The sequence below is a fragment of the Alosa pseudoharengus genome, unplaced genomic scaffold (assembly GCF_046254945.1).
Source record: "Alosa pseudoharengus isolate Yale_2024_CS ecotype anadromous, Long Island Sound unplaced genomic scaffold, YU_APseudo_1.1 YU_APseudo_1.1_scf_14, whole genome shotgun sequence".
Classification (NCBI taxonomy): domain Eukaryota; kingdom Metazoa; phylum Chordata; class Actinopteri; order Clupeiformes; family Clupeidae; genus Alosa; species Alosa pseudoharengus.
The window spans coordinates 13963082-13983718 of record NW_027468609.1 but is presented as its reverse complement, the minus strand read 5'-3'; the positions used below and the strand labels follow the sequence as shown (position 1 = coordinate 13983718).

General features: G+C 45.3%; 1 protein-coding gene across 4 annotated transcripts in view; it reads left to right on the top strand.

Moving 5' to 3' along the window:
• palm2akap2 (PALM2 and AKAP2 fusion) overlaps window positions 1–20637 on the top strand; it is a 93879-nt gene that overhangs the window by 19587 nt on the left and 53655 nt on the right. For all 4 annotated transcript variants that reach the window (XM_076283920.1, XM_076283919.1, XM_076283922.1 and 1 more), the window contains exons 2-3: window positions 379–459; window positions 6883–7013. In XM_076283920.1, coding sequence (XP_076140035.1) covers window positions 379–459; window positions 6883–7013 — 212 coding nt within the window. The remainder of the gene's footprint in view (window positions 1–378; window positions 460–6882; window positions 7014–20637) is intronic.

The following is a 20637-nucleotide window of genomic DNA, read 5'->3' as shown; positions in this document are numbered from 1 at the left end:
GTACTAATGTTCCATAAAGTTCTCTCCGTGTTTGTGTTTCTCAGACGTTCGAAGCTGCAGTTGTTGCATAGTGGTTCAGTTTTGATGAAGGATCACTATAACCTGTGTGCCATGCTCTAAATAAATAAAAGCTTGTATCAGCAACTGACCGGTGTTACTGTATGTTTGACCACTTATGATCCATATAAATCCATATGATTCAGTCTATATCCATAGGATTTCTCAGTGTATTCCTGTGTCAGTTATCTTTTGTCATATACATCAATGTCTCATACTTACAGTTAATATGCTTATATATGCTGTTATTATTAGGTACAATTGACAATGGGTTTGATAAGGAACTTTAAAATGCTGAAGTGGTCCTTCTGTGTCTTTCAGGAGAAACGGAAACGACAATCAGAGATCGAGGACAAACGGCAGCAGCTGGATGACCTTGTCCTGCAGCTTCAACATCTTAGGGTAAAACATCTATGGTCTAAATATATAATGTGTGCATGTGTGTGTGTGTGTGTGTGTGTGTGTGTGTGTGTGTGTGTGTGTGTGTGTGTGTGTGTGTGTGTGTGTGTGTGTGTGCGTGCGTGCGTGCGTGCGTGTGTGTATGGGTGCATTTTCTCCTAGGTTCCTGAGAAATAAAACACACACGCACGCATGCACACACACACACACACACACACACACACACATAGATCCAGTTTCTTCTGGTTCTCTGAGAAATATAAAGCACACACACACACACACACATGGATGCAGTTTCCTCTGGTTCCCTGAGAAATATAAAGAGCACACACACACACACACACACACAAACACACACACACACACACACACACACACACACACACACACACACAAACACACACACACACACAGATGCAGTTTCCTCTGGTTCCCTGAGAAATATAAAGAGCACACACACAGACACACACACACACACACACACACACACACAAATGCAGTTTCCTCTGGTTCCCTGAGAAACCCAGCGACGTGGAGGAGAACCCTTCACAAACAAACACTCTCAGCCTCTCGGCTCCACTCTCCAGCTCATCAGATAACGAGGGGCTTGCCTCATTTCTGCAAAATTGCTCTGTTGTTAAGTTGCCCACATTTTATGCCAATTACATTTCACAAAAACAAATTTACTCCAGCACAAAGTGACTCTTGAAAGAGCTTTTATTTCTGCCCTGTGGTCCCTCTAGAGAAAGACAGATAGATTGATACTGAGAGAGAGAGAGAGAGAGAGAGAGAGAGATTTTTTGAGGAAAAGTGCCAGTTACTGCCAGTGACCGAGGAGAAACTTTGGCCCCTGGGAGCCGTGCCGAGAAAGACAGAATCAGCACACTGAAGTGAGACACACACACACACACACACACACACACACACACACACACACACACACACACACTGTTTGCTGAGAGGACAATGTGTGTAGGAGCTATAGCAGCCTACTACTGCATTCATTTATCATCAGCCTACTGCACAAAGCACAAAGCTGCTGCATATGCATTATATGTCAAAAGTATAGATATAAAGTGGTGATATACAGTAAGTTTGATGCACAGATATCAGAACCTGTAAAAGGGTGCATTTAGAAAAGATGTTATGGTTTCTGGTGTAATGAATGTTAATTTGGCTCTTAGTGGCTTGAGTTAGCTAGTAGAGTTCAGAGAGCAAAACAGGATGAGAAGGGAAGCAGCATATAGCTGTTATGCAACTGGAACAAACTGCCAGATGGTCTTAGATGTGCCCCAAATTCAGGTAAATTTCTCTTTTCATGTGCCCACAATTCCTCCTGGGATGCTTCGGAAAAAGTGCAACCGGCCAGCCAGGTAGTTGTTTCCTCATGAATAATTGTGTCTCCCCATTTTCTCTCTGGCAAACTTTTTTTTTGGAAAAAAAAGCTCCCACTCGCTCTTCACAGCACTGCATCAATCGTATATCACTACATCAATCTTATACCACAACAATGTTGGTGGTGGCACCAAGACTGAAGTCACCATTAGCTTAAACTGAAAATTGCAACAATCAAAAGAAGCTGTGTGGGGTTGTTGTTTATACATTTTGCTAAACTAGACATTTAGCAGATGCTTTAAGCCAAAGTGACACAGATTTGCAATGGTGGGTTCAGGAATCAAACCTAGGCTAACTGTTCGTCAGGCGCAGATGCCAATGCGCCGAGGCAGCAAAAGGGAACCGAGCAGTGGTGTAGTCTAGTTACCTGTAGTGGGTATACTGTGGTGTAGTCTAGTTAGCTGTAGTGGGTATACTGTGGTTTAGTCTAGTTAGCTGTAGTGGGTATACTGTGGTGTAGTCTAGTTAGCTGTAGTGGGTATACTGTGGTTTAGTCTAGTTAGCTGTAGTGGGTATACTGTGATGTAGTCTAGTTAGCAGTAGTGTTAGCTGTAGTGGGTATACTGTGATGTAGTCTAGTTAGCAGTAGTGGGTATACTGTGATGTAGTCTAGTTAGCTGTAGTGGGTATACTGTGGTGTAGTCTAGTTAGCTGTAGTGGGTATACTGTGATGTAGTCTAGTTAGCTATAGTGGTAATACTGTGATCAACCCCAAATGGTAATACCTATCCTTGCCTATTTTAAGTGGGTATACTGAGATGGTGATGCTTTTTAAGTGGGTATACTGCATAGTCCTGCGTATCACGTAGACTTCACCACTGGGACCGAGACAGATTCAGTGGAATGTCACAGTTACTTGGAACACTTGTGTGTGTGGAATTGTCACATAATTTACTTCATGTGCTTTGTACTTTTTCCATTACATCTTTATGTTTGGTGTTAAATGGTTCCTAGAGTGTTGATGAGTGTACATATTGGGAATATAGGATAATATTGGATAATACAGTGTGATATTTGAATGTTAAAAGTGAATAAACTCTTTTGAGAGGTGGATAAACTCTAATAAGAGGTGGGTAAACTCTATTTCTGAAATTTCAGAGGTGAATAAACTGTGTTTACTTGCGTTTAGCCTCCACTACATCCCTGTATCTGAGCTATGTGAGATGACTGTGGTAAAGAGAGTGAGGGTGGGGGTGGGGGGGTCTTCAGAGAGAGTGAGAAGTGTTTGACCGGCATGTGACATGTTTGTTTAGCAGTGGGTGCACTGTTTGTCCCTGGCCAGTTCTCATAGGAAAGTTCACTCACTTCGATGTCATGAAACTTTATTTATGAGTCCTTGCCAAGCTTTGTTTTCATATAAATCTGACAGTCCTTCTGAAGGACATAGCCTTATCAACTCTCTTGTTCCCTCAAGTGACTTCCTATTTTTAGCACAAATTGTTCATTCTACAGATACAATAGTTAAGTTGGCGCGTTTTAAGTGTTCAGTTAAGGGTCTTTCCACGTCCTTTCAGAATTGTACTGAATCCATTCCTTTTTGGAATTATCTGGTAAATGTGACGGTGTTCAGTGGGAAGGCTGTTTAATGGTGTGGTCATTGTGTGGTTTATGCAGTGTCACTGAGCCCCTTTTAATCTGGCTGAGTTATGACTGAGTTCCCTTTTTACAGTGACAGCGGTACTGAATCAGTTATAGATACAACACGGGTTGGACAGGGCCACACACACACACACACACACACATACACACATGCATGCACACGCATGCATACACACACACACACACACACACACACACACATACATACATAAACATGCTCACACAGACATGCAATACTTGTAAGAAAACATATACATACATAGGTAACTTACCCACAAAGACACACATTACAATGCATGCATCACAAAAGCAGGCTAGCTGTAAGTATATTGTTCCTTGGCTGTTGATATAGCCTCAGAAGCATATTAGGCTACAGTCAGATAGACAGCTGGAGTCTTGTAAGTAGGTTACACAATCCTCTGGAAGACATAGGACTCTCTCTGAGACAGGGCCGTAGTCACCATAGACATTGAGGGGGACGTGTCCCCCCCAATATTCAAATATGACCAAAATGTCCCCCCCCCCCCCCCCCCCCAATATTCGGACATAGAAAAAGAAAGAAAGAATAAAGCGCTATACTAGGCCTACAGGAAACCAACACGTATCTGAAATGTAATCAAACGTAAATAACGCAACAAATTAGTGACCTATGGTTCCAGAGTAGCCGACACCCCTGAGTGGTTTGTCCTGGTGATTTTCCGTTTTTCGTTAGTGGCGTGCGCTATCAAAATCTTCCATTTACTGCACCCTACTGCGGTGAGGTAGGGCTGTCAACAATATCGCAAAAGCTACCGGTACAATTTTCACACAACTTCTTGGAAAGGTGTAGCACAGGCTAAAGAAATCCCATACATGTTTGGAGCCGATCAGACTGAAAGGGAACATTTTCCATATTGTAGCCTATTCTCGCAATGATAGCGAAAGTGAAACGTTTTATTTTAAATGATGAATTTGTGCAAGCCTGTGTCATTTCTTTCACGTCTTTCAACATAAATAATGCATTCATATGCTAGTAGTAATGCCAGAAATTACCGTGTATAGGCCTCTTAGAAATTATTGTTGCATCTTGCATATTATTTAGATGCGCACTCAATCGCGCATCCATGCAGGCAAAACGTGATCGCGGACAATAACCAAAGAAAGGAATTTGCACCTCCATTCACCAATTAAAGGCTGTAGTAGGCCTAGTGTTTCTACATGTTGGCACAAAACGTAATTTCTGTCAGAAGCCAGTCTATAATGCATACAGGGGTAACACGAGGTGAGTCAGACAGAAGAGGGTCTTAGTAGCCTATTCCTGAATCCTGTCCCTTTCAAACTATGTTAAAATTGTGTGATTAGCCGCCAGCATAATAAAATCTAAATTAAAAGACAAAATCTTATTAGGCTCCAAACCTATGAGTCTAAGCCTTAGTTTAAAAAAATCTTCAGGTGTAAGTAATATGTCAAAGAACCACATTCTGTGTAATATAGAGTCACAGGTCCAGGGATGGACCAGTGAAGTTGCTTCTTCTCCACCCTTTTGAAAATCAAATGGGGGGGGGGGGGGGGGGGGGGGTAACTAACGACTTGTTTGTGATTTTTAATAATATTTTTGCATGGTAGGAAATGTATTGAAATTCTGTTTGGGGCACAGATTTGGTCCCCCCCAATGTTGACATCATGACTACGGCCTTGCTCTGAGACATGTAAGTGGTGGTCATTACAGATGCAATGTAAATGTTACTACGTGTAAAATCACACCACACAACAAAAATAACATAGTCATAACATGTTTGTCTTCGACGGTGAAAAAAGAGGGGAAATTGCAGCTAAGCAAGGAGAGGTTAACTGAATTTGGGATGAGGGGAAAATAGAGGGGAAAAGACAGAAAATGTGGCCCAGTCAGCTTTGGCTGTCTCCCAATATTCAAATGTGAATGGAAATATGATTACAGCGAGCCTAGTTTCAAACATTCCCTCAGACCTGCGTCCTTCAGTTGGAGAGAGACTGCGTCGGGGGGAAGATTGTGTCTCCGTTTGCTCCGTGTTTTGCCAGTGAGTGTGAAGTCTCTGAGGTTTCTGGCCTTTTTGCTTGCCGCTGCATTCCTACGACAGCTTGTGGAAGTCTGAGTGGAATTCCAGGCCATGTGAGAGTGACCTGGGAGAGAAGGTGGTGACAGGGCAAGGGAAAGGGCTTCTGGACTCAAGGAATGTCCAGCAGAGACCCTCCAAAACAGCATGGGTTTACAGAGAAAAACCAAACACCCACACAAACATACACACCACCATCACAGCGGGGTTCTACTGAGAAAGCTGAAAAGATGAATGATTGCCCAAAGCAAGGTAGCTCACAATATTTAATTGGACTAGAAATGTCATCTTACCGTGTACCTCTGCCCGGCTGCTGGCCTCCAGATAGATGGGATGTGCACACAACTACTCTGCTAAATCTACTGAGAAAGCAACACAAACACACCGCAGCTAAGACAGAACAGCAAAGCAGGGAACAGGAGCGTCACTATGCCCAAAACAGGGGCCCTAGGCCCAAACAGGGGCGTCACAAGGCCCAAAACAGGGGCATCACTAGACCCAAAACAGGGGCATCACTAGACCCAAAACAGGGGCATCACTAGGCCCAAAACAGGGGCATCACTAGGCCCAAAACAGGGGCATCACTAGACCCAAAACAGGGGCATCACTAGGCCCAAAACAGGGGCCCTAGGCCCAAGGCCCAAAACTCTACTGGGTCAGCAGTTCAATACTGGGGCAAATGCCTCAGTAAAAAGGGACTAGTGACCCCAGTGGCAGGGAATGGCTCAGTACAGCAGAACACGTCACCTGTTATAGAGGTGACCAAAGTCAACAGCACTCAACAGGACAGTGTGGTCACACTGAAGTTCGCCTACAAAAAAGCTGCCATCTTTGAGATCCGGTATCTTGCCATTTTTCCTATGGGAAAATAACATGGGGATTTTGAATTATCACACCTGTTAAACTCTTGCGGGGACGAAGAAGTCTGAAATGCAGACGTTTTACTCAACACACTTCTGTCCTCTGCTTTCGACTGTGTACTGTGGTCTTCGGTACGTTAAGATGGCAAACTTAGATTTTTGCTACACCAGAGCTAATTTGCAATGCAACTTGCAATAGGTAGTTAGCTTAAATTAACACCCGGATCTCCTATTATAGGTCTATTATAGCGTAGCTTATGACAGGAAAGCATGAGGAGAATATGTGCTTTTCCTCAATCTTACAGTTTTGCTCATGCTGTATATGATGTTTTCTCTTGTTTCCTATTTCACCTTCTGGAAAAGTCGTAAAAAAAGACACATAACAAAGTATGTGGTTAAAACATTGCTGAAAGGACATGCAAAAACTGGACATCTTAGGAAAGGAGCAGTAGTACCTTCATTTGAGTATGTGTCTAATGACCTGCCCTGCTCTCTTCCAGTCCAAGGCCATGAGGGAGAGATGGCTACTTCAGGGAACTCCAGTAGGCTCACATGACCAGGAGGACAGCCAGAGGAGGCAGGTCGAACAGGACGAGCGTCACGCCAAGCAGCTGGAAGAAGCTGTTCACAGGTACGGCCCTGGTAGCCCCACGGACAGAGCCATGCCACTAGCCATGGTCTCAGGTTGATTGATTGATTGATTGATTGAGTTTATTTGATGATTTTCAAAAGGACTCTGCAGTACAGAGATAATATACATTAAAGTCACAAACAATGAAAACAGTAAAACCGGGAGCCTTGTTTCCATTGTGGTCCTTGGGTTTCACACATAACATGTGTCACAATAAAAATACAAACAGCACAATAAAAATACAAACAGCACAATAAAAATACAAACAGCAACAGGACAAACAGGTTGGCAATTGGCAGTGTTTTGGTCGTTGATGAAACACACACAGTTAGATTATTTACCTGAGTCCATTAGCTCATAACACACACTTCAAGAGGTATGGAAGTTGTGGAGGTCACCGGAAAGCACTCCTCCAAGCATGTCCATATGAAGGTGACTGAAGAGCATTCCTCCAAATGTGTCCTTGTGATTGGTCACTGGAGAGCTTGCGCTCGAGTCCCCTTTAGAGCAGCTCGCAGCCTTAAATGCTCCCGGGAGCTGCTACAGTAGGAGAGGGCTCTCTGGACTGCAGGGTGAGTGTCCTTAAAGGTTCGTCTGGACGCCAAGAAATCCCGAGCGCCCAGGAACACCCTGCCCTCCCCCCTATACAACCCGCTCTCATTTTCAGGGCAGACTTCATTTCCTGTAAATTGCCATGCACTTGGCCAACACTTTGGGAAGAACATATAAGTTATATTTCCTTGGTTGGGTGCCCAGTGTGTGTGTGTGTGTGTGTGTGTATGTGTGTGTGTTCTCTCCTGGTTAGCTCGGCTTTTAATTACCATGGCTTCAAAGTGCAGTCAGCTCCCGGCTCATTTGGTCTCTGGAAATCTCATTGAGGAGTTTTTTTGTGACTCCAGATGGGAGTGTGTGGTTTCCTGTGTTAGTGAGACACAGCAAAGCACCAACGCACAGCACTGAGCAACAGAAAACAGCAAAGCAGACTTCTACTTGTTATGTACAGTATGTGTGTACCTCTTGCAATTCACTAGTTACTCTCACTGTTTTTAATGACCAAACAGGTATTGTCCCCTTCATCAATAAATTCATTCATGCGTGCATGCAGGCAGGCATCCATTGACTTATTATGACCGCCGCGCAGCATCCATTCATTTATTCATTCATTCATTTGTTTGTTTGGTTATTTATTTGCTTGTTTTCTCATTCTTTAGAGTTTCCGTTATTGTGAGCTAATGGAAACCAAAGTCATTGAGGAATAGTATCAGCAGTACACAATTTTACAAGTTGAAATGACAAAGGGGACAGTGGTTTAGTTTGTTTGCCTTCTGTGGGAAGCATTTCCTCTGTTGGAAAACAAAGTAGTACGGTCCAGCCTCCTATCTAGTGAGATAATCAGCTGTTCCTCATTTGAGGTTGAAAGGAACAGAAATGCACACACACACACACACACACACACACACACACACACACACACACACACACACAGGACGCCCAATTCACACATTTATTTTGACTGCCCATTCACACAGGTCTCTTTCTCTCTCTCTCTCTCTCTCTCTCTCTCCCCCCCCCCACACACACACACAGAACACACACACACACACACACACACACACACACAGACACACACACACACACACACGGCACACACACAGCACACACACATACTCACTGCAGCCAGTAAAGGGTCAAGGCTTAGCATGTTAGCTTGTTAAATGCACATTCCACAGCCTCATTTGGTGCTGTAAGGTCCATGGCAGGAACCCAAATGAGCAAACGAGCAAACGAACAGCAGGCCCAACATAAATACCCCCACGAGTCCGTCCATCCACGGAGAGCAGACCATGAGGAAGGCCTCCATGAGTGCTGCTTATTATAGAGGATTATTATATTTGCATGTGTTTTTATTTATCTGCACTGCGCAAAGACAGGCCTCACGTCGGGAGTCGTGGAGCCTGAAAACAAAAGATCTGCTAAGTCATTCAAACTCAGGCCTGGTTTGATCAAGACTTGTGGAGCCATTCTGATGCTGTGAGATCTTCAACTGTTCATTGATTCTGTCTGGTGCAAACAATAGACAATGAGCATTCTGTGTCTGCTTTCTCCTTCGCTTTCTCCATCCACCATTGTCTAAATGAGAAATTATGCAACACGGCTTGGCAGTCCATTTAGAGTAATTTTACAAATACAGTATTTTTCCTCGTATCAGTATCTTTTGGTACACCACTGCTGAAAAAGGGCCCTTTGTGTTTGATGATGATGATGATTTCTTTATAATTTATCTCAGAAACAATTAATTTTCAAGGTTTGAAACCTTCAGTCAACTGCTGCATAGATTAGAGTCATATTTTCAACCCAGCATTCAGAGTAAACATTGACAGTTGAGAATCCATGTTACTAAACGTCTTCTTTGCCAGCTTTGTGTTGCTCGGTAACAAGGTGTGGTTGATGCAACATTGAGATATGGCACATGACCACTGGGGCCTGTTATTTGTTGATGTGCCATCTAAGGAAGTGAGTCATGGGAAGTAGGTGACCAAGTTGATCCGAGGAGGAGGTGGAGAGTTTTTATTTGTGTATCCATGAACATTAACTTCCTTTGTGAGAATGTGTCCCATCCGATTGTGTTGGTCAGACTAGAGCAATGTATTCCCAGGAGTTAACAATGAGAAGATGAGGTCATTTCCTGTTGGAGTCCTGGCTGGCTCAGCGTCTCCTGATGTGAAATGAGCTGAAGAAGCTCTAAGTCCAGTCAAACGGACAGTGTCTATTTAGGGGCAGAATTGGGACAGTCCCGATGTTGACTGTTTAACCTCATAGCCATGGCCATACTGGATTTTTCTTGATGCGGCTATGGGTGTTGGGTGGGTGTAATGGGTATTATATGTCTTCATTCTTTCGTTTCACTATTAAATTATTTCCCACCGTAATCGTATTATTATTTAATAGATTCAATTGTAGCCACGGCACAATATAATAGTTTACTGATTGTTTTATCTAAACTATTCCAGTGTGCGTTGGCTACTTTCACTTTTTGACTCTTATGTTCCTGTCAACCACCAGCACCTGATAACCTGAAGCAGCTGTGCATAGGGATGTCTGTTTTTAAATACCTTTAATTGGAAACAGTACTATTTGTGTGGTAAATCAGAGATGTACATCTTACAATCTACAAGCAACTTAATATTAACCTGGAAATTAGTTTCAATACTCTTTCTCTTGCTGCCATTCAGCAATGCTGTTGGTAGAACTGCTGATTTTTAGGTTCTGGTCTTCGCAACACCAAAGAACTTTTCCTTTGTCGCACGCATGCTATTTGTTTATCCAGCACCAGCTTTGCAAATAACGATGTCCACAGACAAGGTAGAATATGTTGCATGATTTTATGAAAGTACGATGTATTGTGACATCATGCAAGTCAAATTTGTAGTTTCTTATGTCTCATTCCATCAAACTACAGATCTGCTACCTGATCTGGCAAACTTACATAGTGCGGTTATAGCCGATAGAGGGCCGCAAAGCGAATGCAGAAGTGCCGTTCACCCTGTTACGAGTTGATGAACCACTGAAACAATTTAATGGAAACATTAATTTAAGGTACAAAAAACTCTTTGGTGTTGCTTTAAATCACACTGACTATGACCTAACACCACTGTCCACTTGGGCCTCTTCACAGAGTACAAAGGGTTTTGACAAACCTCGCCCATTGAAAAGAGATGACTTTGTGAGTCTTACAGTATATCTGCTATTGCAGGTATCATGTTTGGTAAGACATGCCCTGGTCTTGTGTGTGCTATTGCAGGCACTGTATTTTCGGTAAGCTGAAGATAACAGCAGTTGCTCCGTGCTCCATTGTTCAGTCTCATTGCCGCCACAGTTTGTGGTCAGGGCAGTGTGTCTGTCCTTGGCACAAAGCTGGCGTCTGGGTCCAGTTTACCCGCCCTGCCCAAGAGAATGCCCGGGAGAACCCTCTCAGTGGTGCAGGGCATGGCTCAGGGCACTGGTCTATTTTTGCACCCCTCCCTACAAAAACAAAAAAAGACCCAGGAATAAATGGGGACCATAGCTACTGAGAGTCGCTACTGACCCTTTCTCCTACAAAGAAATGACCAAAGAAACACTATTTCCAGTGCAATCCCAGTACTATTTCCAGACTATTTCCACTGCAAAGCAGGCCAATCGGATTGCCTGCTGTATCTTCTCCAGGAAGATCGCTATTAGGCTATTCTGTCCAAAGATTCTAAAACACTTGAGAGTACCTGATTGGAATAGGATGTGCCCAATGTAAAGGAACGGCTGAAGTGCCCTTGAGCAAGGCACCTAACCCCTCACTGCTCCCCGAGCGCCGCTGTAGCAGGCAGCCCACTGCGTTGGGATTAGTGTGTGCTTCACCTCACTGTGTGCTGTGTGTGTTTCTCTAATTCACAGATTGGGATAAATGCAGAGACCAAATTTCCCTCACAGGATCAAAAGAGTATATATACTTACTTCTACTTATTGCTGAGAAAAGACCAAGGAGACGGTCAGTAAAATAGACTCTGCAGACAAAAGAGGAAGGAGGCTCTCAGTGAGTAAAACAAGCAGATGACCCAACCCCAGTGCAGTTGTTGTGGGCTGAAGGGAGTTGTGTTGTCTGGGCCAGGTGGGGCACTTGTGGTCAGACCAATGATTGTATATATAGAGAGAGTCATTGGGTCAGACACACAACAGTTGGTGACGTATGTGAATGCTGCACCATGGAAGTAAAAAATGTACCACCGACACAGAAATAGAGGGGGGTCTGTTTCCACTACGTGCATTATTGTACACCCACACCCACTGTATGGTGTGTGTGTGTGTGTGTGTGTGTGTGTGTGTGTGTGTGTGTGTGTGTGTGTGTGTTGTGTGTGTGTTTGTTTGTTTGTGTGTGTGTGTGTGTGTGTGTGTGTGTGTGTGTGTGTTGTTGTGTGTGTGTGTGTGTTTGTGTTTGTTTGTGTGTGTGTGTGTGTGTGTGTGTGTGTGTGTGTGTGTGTGTGTGTGTGTGTGTGTTTGTGTGTGTGTGTGTGTGTGTGTGTGTGTGTGTGTGTGTGTGTGTGTGTGTGTGCGCACTCCACAGTGTTAGTTTTGGGAGCAGGACCATTTACCTTCCACTGACTCGTAAACGGCGGCAGATCCTCTGTGTATCTGCCTGTCTGTGGGAAGTGCCTCTGACTGACACAAACGCCGAATATGGCAAAGTTCAGGCTCAGCGTCTGTTTCTCTGCTTGCTACTTACTGAAGAGGCTGCAGCAGGCGCTTGTTTAAAAAGAGATTTTACTAAACACTGATCATGTGTCGAGATAAGGCAGAGAGTTAGCGCCTGGGCTAACACTTTGGTCTCTTTGCTTATGGCTGCTACCAGGCTTTCTCATCTCATCTCCCTTGACCTGCTTTGGAAAATTTCAAAATGACAGCTTCATCTCAGTGTTTGGATGAAAAATACTTACCCCAAGAGCATAAGATCAAGTTTCAACGACTTTGTAGACCCAAGGGCTTCAATGTTCATGTAACGTAACTCACTACTTACAAAACATGCTGATTGTGAGTACAGCATTACTTCTGTAAGGTGGCAACTCACGATTTTACATCAAACATCAAACTAAAGGAATAGTTATTTTTCCTCAGAATAAAGGATGGTGCCACAGTGCCATTGTTTTCCATTTTGCCAGGCTGCTACAGTGCTACACTCTGGGGGCATGAACATGGGGGCTCATGAACATGCCCCCCAGAGTGAGGCACTTTAGCTCCCTTTTAACTCTAGCTGTTGGCTGCAGTAATTCGAGCTAGGTAGAACCGATTGGTTTCGTTTTATTTCGTACCATCAGTACTTGGTGACTTAGAGAAAACAGAAATCTGTGAGAAAAATCGCCGGAATTCTGGTTCATCCCCTACTGCTGCTATTTATCACCAGCCTGTGCCAGTGCCGCGCTAGGCCATGCCATGCTGAGGTGGCACTGCAGTAGGCCGTTGTTGGTTAAAAAGGAGCTTGCAGAGCGTTAGAGGTATCAGTTCAGAGGAGAATGATTGGCATGTTTTGTGTCAGATAAGGCCAGTGCCACTTCAGTGGCTAATTTGGGTCCAGACAAACAGGTGGTTTCCTTGTGGTTATCTCTCCAGACCTGCTGTTGCTCTGGCAGTTCTCTGGCACACCTGCGTATGAGTGTGTGTTTGTGTGTGTGTGTGTGTGTGTGTGTGTGTGTGTGTGTGTGTGTGTGTGTGTGTGTGTGTGTGTGTGTGTGTTTGTGTTTGTGTTTGTGTGTATGTGTGTGTGTGTGTGTGTGTGTGTGTGTGTGTGTGTGTGTGCGCGCGTGTGTGCATGTACTTGTGTGTCTTTGTGTGTGTGATGGAGCATTATCTCTATCTCAGTGCTGTCAATATGAGTCATGGAGAACAGGCTGGCCGGCTGGCTATTTTCTGCAGGTTCGAGGATATGGAGCGGAGAGAGTGATGGAGAAGGAGGGGGTGGGAGGGAGACATGCCACTTACGTGCTGTCATGGCAATGAAGGTTTGTGAGTGTGGCAGCTCACTCATCTTAGCATGAATGAGGAGGTTACGGTCTCTCTATTCCTTCCTCAATTCCTCTCTCTTTCTCTCCTCTCTTTCAAAGTTATTCTGTCTTTCTTTCTCTCTCAGTATCACTCTATTTTTCAAACTTCCTTCTCCCCCCTACACACACAGACACCCACACACACACGCACACTCTCTCCCTGAGAGTTTCTCACACTGGGCACAGGCAGGATGACATCACCACTAGGAGAAAGCTCCCATTCCCGCTAATGGGTGCTGGCTGGAGATAATGACACATCCCAGACAGGAAGTGGGATGTGGAGAACAGGAAGTAAGGGCTTGGGGTGGAGTCAGGAGAACCCACATGAGGTCATTCCCTTTCTGCCAACATGTCCCAGTCCTCTCGGCTTAGCTCTCCTCTCCTCTTCCCCCCTCTCCTCCCCTCTCCTCCCCTCTCCTCTCCTCTTTGTTCAGCTCCCAGAGTCCTCTCCACTTCCCTCCTCTCCCCTCCTCTCCTCTCTTCCCTCCTCTCCTCTCTTCCCTCCCCTCCTCTCCTCTCCCCTCCTCTCTTCCCTCCTCTCCTCTCTTCCCTCCTCTTCTCTCCTCTCCTCTCCTCTCCTCTCTCCCCTCCTCTCCTCTCTTCCCTCCTCTCCTCTCTTCCCTCCCCTCCTCTCCTCTCCCCTCCTCTCTTCCCTCCTCTCCTCTCTTCCCTCCTCTCCTCTCCTCTCCTCTCCTCTCCTCTCCTCTCCTCTCCTCTCCTCTCTCCCCTCCTCTCCTCTCCTCTCCTCTCTTCCCTCCTCTCCTCCCCTCTCCTCTCCTCTCCTCTCCTCTCCTCTCTCCCCTCCTTTCCTCTCCTCTCCTCTCCTCTCTTCCCTCCTCTCCTCTCCTCTCCCCTCCTCTCCTCTCTTCCCTCCTCTCCTCTCCCCTCCTCTCCTCTCTCCCCTCCTCTCCTCTCCTCTCCTCTCCTCTCCTCTCCTCTCTTCCCTCCACTTCCCTCCTCTCCCCTCCTCTCCTCTCTCCCCTCCTCTCCTCTCCTCTCCCCTCCTCTCTTCCCTCCTCTCCTCTCTTCCCTCCTCTCCTCTCCTCTCCTCTCCTCTCCTCTCTCCCCTCCTCTCCCCTCCTCTCCTCTCCTCTCCTCTCTTCCCTCCTCTCCTCTCCTCTCCCCTCCTCTCCTCTCTTCCCTCCTCTCCTCCCCTCTCCTCTCCTCTCCTCTCTCCCCTCCTCTCCTCTCCTCTCCTCTCCTCTCCTCTCTCCCCTCCTCTCCTCTCCTCTCCCCTCCTCTCCTCTCTCCCCTCCTCTCCTCTCCCCTCCTCTCCTATCTTCCCTCCTCTCCTCTCCTCCCCTCTCCTCTCCCCTCCTCTCCTCTCTCCCCTCCTCTTCCCTCCTCTCCTCTCTTCCCTCCTCTCCTCTCCTCCCCTCTCCTCTCCTCTCCTCTCTTCCCTCCTCTTCCCTCCTCTCCTCTCCTCCCCTCTCCTCTCCTCTCTGCAGCTCTGCCTCTCATTTTGGAAACACAGACTTTGCTCTTTAATGAGTTCTGTCAGAGCCAGCGATGTACTGTAGTTCCTCCCATTTAAAATGAGTTGTAGGACAATAAACACCCTCCAATCCAATCCAAGCAAAGCAAAGCAAAGCAGGGTCTCAAAAAGAGAGGTGCTCCACCTTTACCTTCTTTAATACTGTAGCCCTGTAGGAAAGCCCACCTTGCATTCATCAGCTTGTGTGCTTTCTCTCTCTCCAACACAGTTCAATTCAGTTCAGTTCAGTTCGGTTCGGTTCGGTTCGGTTTGGTTTAGTTTAGTTTAGTTTAGTTTAGTTTAGTTTAGTTTAGTTTAGTTTAGTTTAGTTTAGTTTAGTTTAGTTTAGTTCAGTTTAGTTCAGTTCAGTTCAGTTCAAGTCAATTCAGTTCAGTCCATACTGTATACTGCTGTTGTACCACGTGCATGGAGCTTTGGTGCTTATTGAAGGTAATTTGGAGCCTGTGTCTAAGACTGCAGCTGTGGCTGCACTTTACAATCAAACCCTCATCACTACACACACACACACACATGCACACACACAGACACACACACACACACACACACACACACACACACACACACACACACACACACACACAAACATACAGTACACCTCTCAGGCTGCTTCAAAGAGGCACTGTTTGCCATTACTGGTAAAAAAAATGCACAATGTGCTGATTGAGGTGCTTTAATATTTTTTTTCTTTTTCTATTCATAATAAACACGGGGCTCTCAAAGAGCTCTTTCTCACTCCACTGGGTCTGTCTTCAGAGGTGGCGTCTGTCCCTATTAGTGTTGCGATTACAGGCGTCGGAATGTGGCAGAGAGCTGTCAGGCGATAGTGAAGTGAATGATGTTAGCAGAGCTCAGGTGACAGAACAAGCTCTCCTCGCATGGCTATGACACCGTCTGGCTTGTGGTCAACCACACAAAACAAACTCAGTAGCCTGCTGAGGATGACTGCATACGCTATGCCATGAGGGAAATGAACAGTGGTGTGGAAATCTCAGTGGTTTAATGAGATAATTAAAATGTAATTTAATTAAAAGGAGCTCTCTCTTTGTCTTCCTCTCTCTGCATTTCTCTCTCTCTCTGTCTATCTCTATCACTCACACACTCACAGAGAGAGAGAGAGACAGAGAGAGAGAGAGAGAGAGAGAGAGAGAGAGGCTCCAATCCCTTCAGAAGGATTCAGTAGGGCTGTTTTGCTGTTTTGATAGTTCCGCCTTCAGGCCACTAGGTGGCCTAGCAGATTCATACCTTCTTAGACAAATCAAGCAGAAGAGGCAGAGTCTCAAAGACTTCATGTGTTAAGTCAGCTGACGTGTTTGTTATGTGTTTGTGATGTTCTCTATGTGTTTGTGTTCTATATGTTTGTGTTCTACACTGTAGGTTTGTGTTCTCTATTTGTTTGTGTTCTATGTGTTTGTGTTATCTATTTGTTTGTGTTCTATGTGTTTTGTGTTCTCTGTGTTCCTGTTCTGTAGGTTTGTGTTCACTATTTGTTTGTGTTCTATTTGTTTGTGTTCTATGTGTTTGTATTCTCTATTTGTTTGTGTTCTATGTGTTTTGTGTTCTCTGTTTTCCTGTTCTGTAGGTTTGTGTTCTCTGTGTTTGTGTTCTCAATGTGTTTATGTGTTATGGGTTTGTGTTGTGTCTAGTATGAAAAGAAGCCTCGATTGATTAACGTTTGAGAAGAGAACGGGGTGGTGGGACTTCTCTCCTTCACAAACTAGACTACACTATTATTTTCGCTCAGGAATTTTTAATGTCAGTGTGTAGCCTTTTAACATATGCCACAGATGGGTTTGATCACTTTGACCAAAAATTGCCTTTTATTGGCAAGCTAAATTTGAGACATTAAACTTTTCTTCAGGCTATGTAGTAAACTCTTGTTTCTTGGTTGATGTTTACCTAAAGTAAATGTCACTAAGCCAACCCTGCTTTTGTTTGTTTGCACTGTTAACATTCCATAGCTGATAGCTTGCTGGTTTTAGACAAATATTTTTGAATGACGTGCATAAGAGGAGGTGGGCCTTGAACACTCTTTTGGCTCCAGACCTATCAGTTGCATAACTGCCAGGAACAGGTAAACCCACATTCACTCCTCCAGTGTAACTCTAGCAGACATGAAGACAAATACTTGAAGGGGCACTCGCAGTATTTTGCAGGCAGGATGCTGACTTCCCAGGCCTAATGTTTGGAATGGGGTACCCAAAATAGAACAGGCGCAAACGTGGTCATATGGCAGCAGCACAAGGGGTGCATTGAAACTGGGTTATATTGAGAATGGGGCTGGGCAGGCAGTCTTCACTATGACAAACGAGGAAAAGCTCTCTCTCTCTCTCTCTCTCCCTCTCCCTCTCTCTCTCTCTCTGTGTGTGTATGTGTGTAGGCTCTGTGTGTTCCCATTCACTTTTAGTGTCACATGGTCATGTGTTGTTCTTGCATATGGACCCCACCCTGTTCACTGCTGTTTAAGTCTCCTTGATGCACACATACACTCACACACACACACACACACACACACACACACACACACACACACACACACACACACACACACACACACACACACACACACACACACACACACACACACACGCCAAGAACACATACACACAGAGTAATTAATGAGTTGCAGACCACCACATTTGATCCATTATCGTCCATCATAACGTTTATTTATTATTCAAGTAATCTGATGCACTTAACTTGTTTATGATGATTTTGAGTATTCTACTGATTTCTGTATGTGTGTGTTACTGTGCGGATCCTCACTTCAAGGCGAGGCCGGACACACCTATATAGAAAAAAATGCATACACACACACACACACACACACACAGGCACACCTCCTACCTCTTGATTTCTGTGTGTGTGTGTGTGTGTTACTGTGAGAATCCTCACTTCAAGGCAGGGCTCAACAGCGGCCATGCCCACTTCCATCCTTATGACATCACACACAACCTCACCTCCTTTACTAGGTCAAAGGTCACGGTGAGCAGGAGCGTGCAGTACACGATTAGAACTCACATTGTCACATTAATATCTCAGCTCTCAGCTCCAGTCATGTTTATAAGCGTTTGGGACAATGGTGCTTCAGACGTTGAGACATTCACCTCACGGCCATCTGTCCATCTGTGCGCGGAGTCGCGGACGCGGTGTGCCGTGTTTCCCGATGAATTGTTGCGCGCGGTGGGAAGGCTCCTGCGCAGCGCAGCCGATCAACACAATGGCAGGAAGCGGAGCAGGGTGGAGGCCAAGGGAAGAGGGAAGGCTCCTCGTTTGTGGCTTCCTCATTGGCCGCCTGCATCCAGAATAACCAATGCTGTGGAGTCCCCAGGGCACAGACAGGCATGCAGCAGTGGTGTGTGTGTGTGTGTGTGTGTGTGTGTGTGTGTGTCCGTCTGTGTGTGTGTGTGTGTGTGTGTGTGTCCATCTGTCCGTGTGTGTGTGTGTCAATGTGTATGTGTGTGTGTGTATGTGTATCCGTCTGTGTGTGTTTGTGTGTCTGTGTGTCCATGTATGTGTGTGTGTGTGTCCGTCTGTGTGTGTGTGTGTGTGTGTGTGTGTGTGTGTGTGTGTGTCTGTGTGTGTGTGTGTGTGTGTGTGTGTGTGTGTATGTGTGTGTATGTGTGTGTGAATGACACAAAGCAAGAGAAATCAATGAACTTGATGAGGTTGTTTGATTTTTATTTTCAGCCGGTGGTCTGAACAGGGTGTTCATTTTCCATTGCACTCTGAAGATGGCTTTAATGACGTTAAAGGTGCTCTAAGCGATGTTGGGTAACGTCACTTCTGTTGACCTTCAAACAAAACAAAGAGCTAGCTCACCCCTCCCTCCCCATCCCTCCCGTGCAACTGAAATACTCCTGGACACGCATCTCGTCAGTGAATGGCTGGAAAAGTTTGTTATGTTTCATGGTCCAGGCTGCACCAGGTTGCTTTTGTTGCCGTTTTTGGAGCCTGGGCGTTATTTACAGTGTATCCAGGGGACAGGCAGCTAGCGGATTGTGAGGAGATGTGTGCAATATGTGACAAAAAATGTTTTAGCTTAGAAACCGCGTAACATCGCTTCGAGCACCTTTAAAGTTCCCCAGATGGAAAATCAGGAGAAACTGTCAGAGTGTAGCATTAGCAGACTATGCTCTTACAATGTCAGAATCAGAATCATTTTATTATTATTCTGATTGATTTGAGACTCCAGTGGGGTTGTTTCAAACCATCATAACTTTGCATTTTAACAGCCTCTTGTCTGATGACAGATATTTGTGCAATGCCACAAACCAATAGGCCCATTTGGAATTGAATTAGCTTGATTGCTATTCTGCTATCCAGACACTGTTGTCTATTTAAATTCTCAATGTCCTGGCGTCACGCCAGGAATCTTTAAGTGCTGGGCTGGGTAATTGTATGGCGTGGTGTTAAGCTTTCATGCCTCTTTGCCGAAGTCAGGCCACAAAACAAGGCCCCAGAATAATGCCTGCTAAACTGCACAGCTGATCTGGAGCCTGATAGCTTGTGTGGTAACAACAGACAAAACAGACATAATCAGTGAGAGCTCAGCTCCAAAGCCAACGGTCTGACCTGGGAAAACTCTGAGTGAGAGGGGGGCACGGAGGGAGTCTCTCCCAAAGCTGGTCTCTTTGTGAGTGAGTGAGTGAGTAATTTCAGTCTCTTTCAACGCTGGTCTCTTAGTGAGTGAGTGAGTGAGTGAGTGAGTTCAGTCTCTTCCAATGCTGGTCTGTTGGTGAGTGAGTTCATTCTTTCTCAAGCTGGTCTCTTTGTGAGTGAGTCCAGTCTTTCTCAAAACTGGTCTCTTCGTGAGTGAGTTCACTCTCTCCCAAAGCTGGTCTCTGTGAGTGAGTTCAGTCGTTCTCAAAGCTGGTCTCTTAGTGAGTGAGTGAGTGAGTGAGTGAGTGAGTGAGTGAGTGAGTGAGTTCAGTCTCTCCAAAGGCTGGTCTCTGAGTGAGTGAGTTCAGTGTCTTCCAAAGCTGGTCTCTTTGTGAGTGAGTTCAGTCTTTCTTAAAGCTGGTCTCTGTGAGTGAGTTCAGTCGTTCTCAAAGCTGGTCTCTTAGTGAGTGAGTGAGTGAGTGAGTGAGTGAGTGAGTTCAGTCTCTCCAAAGGCTGGTCTCTGAGTGAGTGAGTTCAGTGTCTTCCAAAGCTGGTCTCTTTGTGAGTGAGTTCAGTCTTTCTTAAAGCTGGTCTCTGTGAGTGAGTTCAGTCTTTCACAAAGCTGGTCTCTTATTAAGTGAGTGAGTGAGTCATTGAGTGAGTTCAGTCTCTCCTAAAGTTGTTTTTTAAGTGAGTGAGTGAGTGAGTTCAGTCACTCCCAAAGCTGGTATCTGAGTGAGGGTGTTCAGTCTCATAAAGTTGGTGAGTGAGTGAGTGAGTGAGTGAGTAAGAGTGAATTCGGTCTCTCGTAAAGCTGGTTTCTGAGTGAGTGAGTGAGTGAGTGGGTGAGTGGGTGAGTTCACTCTCTCCCAAAGCTGGTGTCTGGTGTTGATAAACAACCTCCTGGGGTGGCCTCTGTGATGACCTACAACACTCAACCTCCAGCTCTTCTCTAATAACTGTG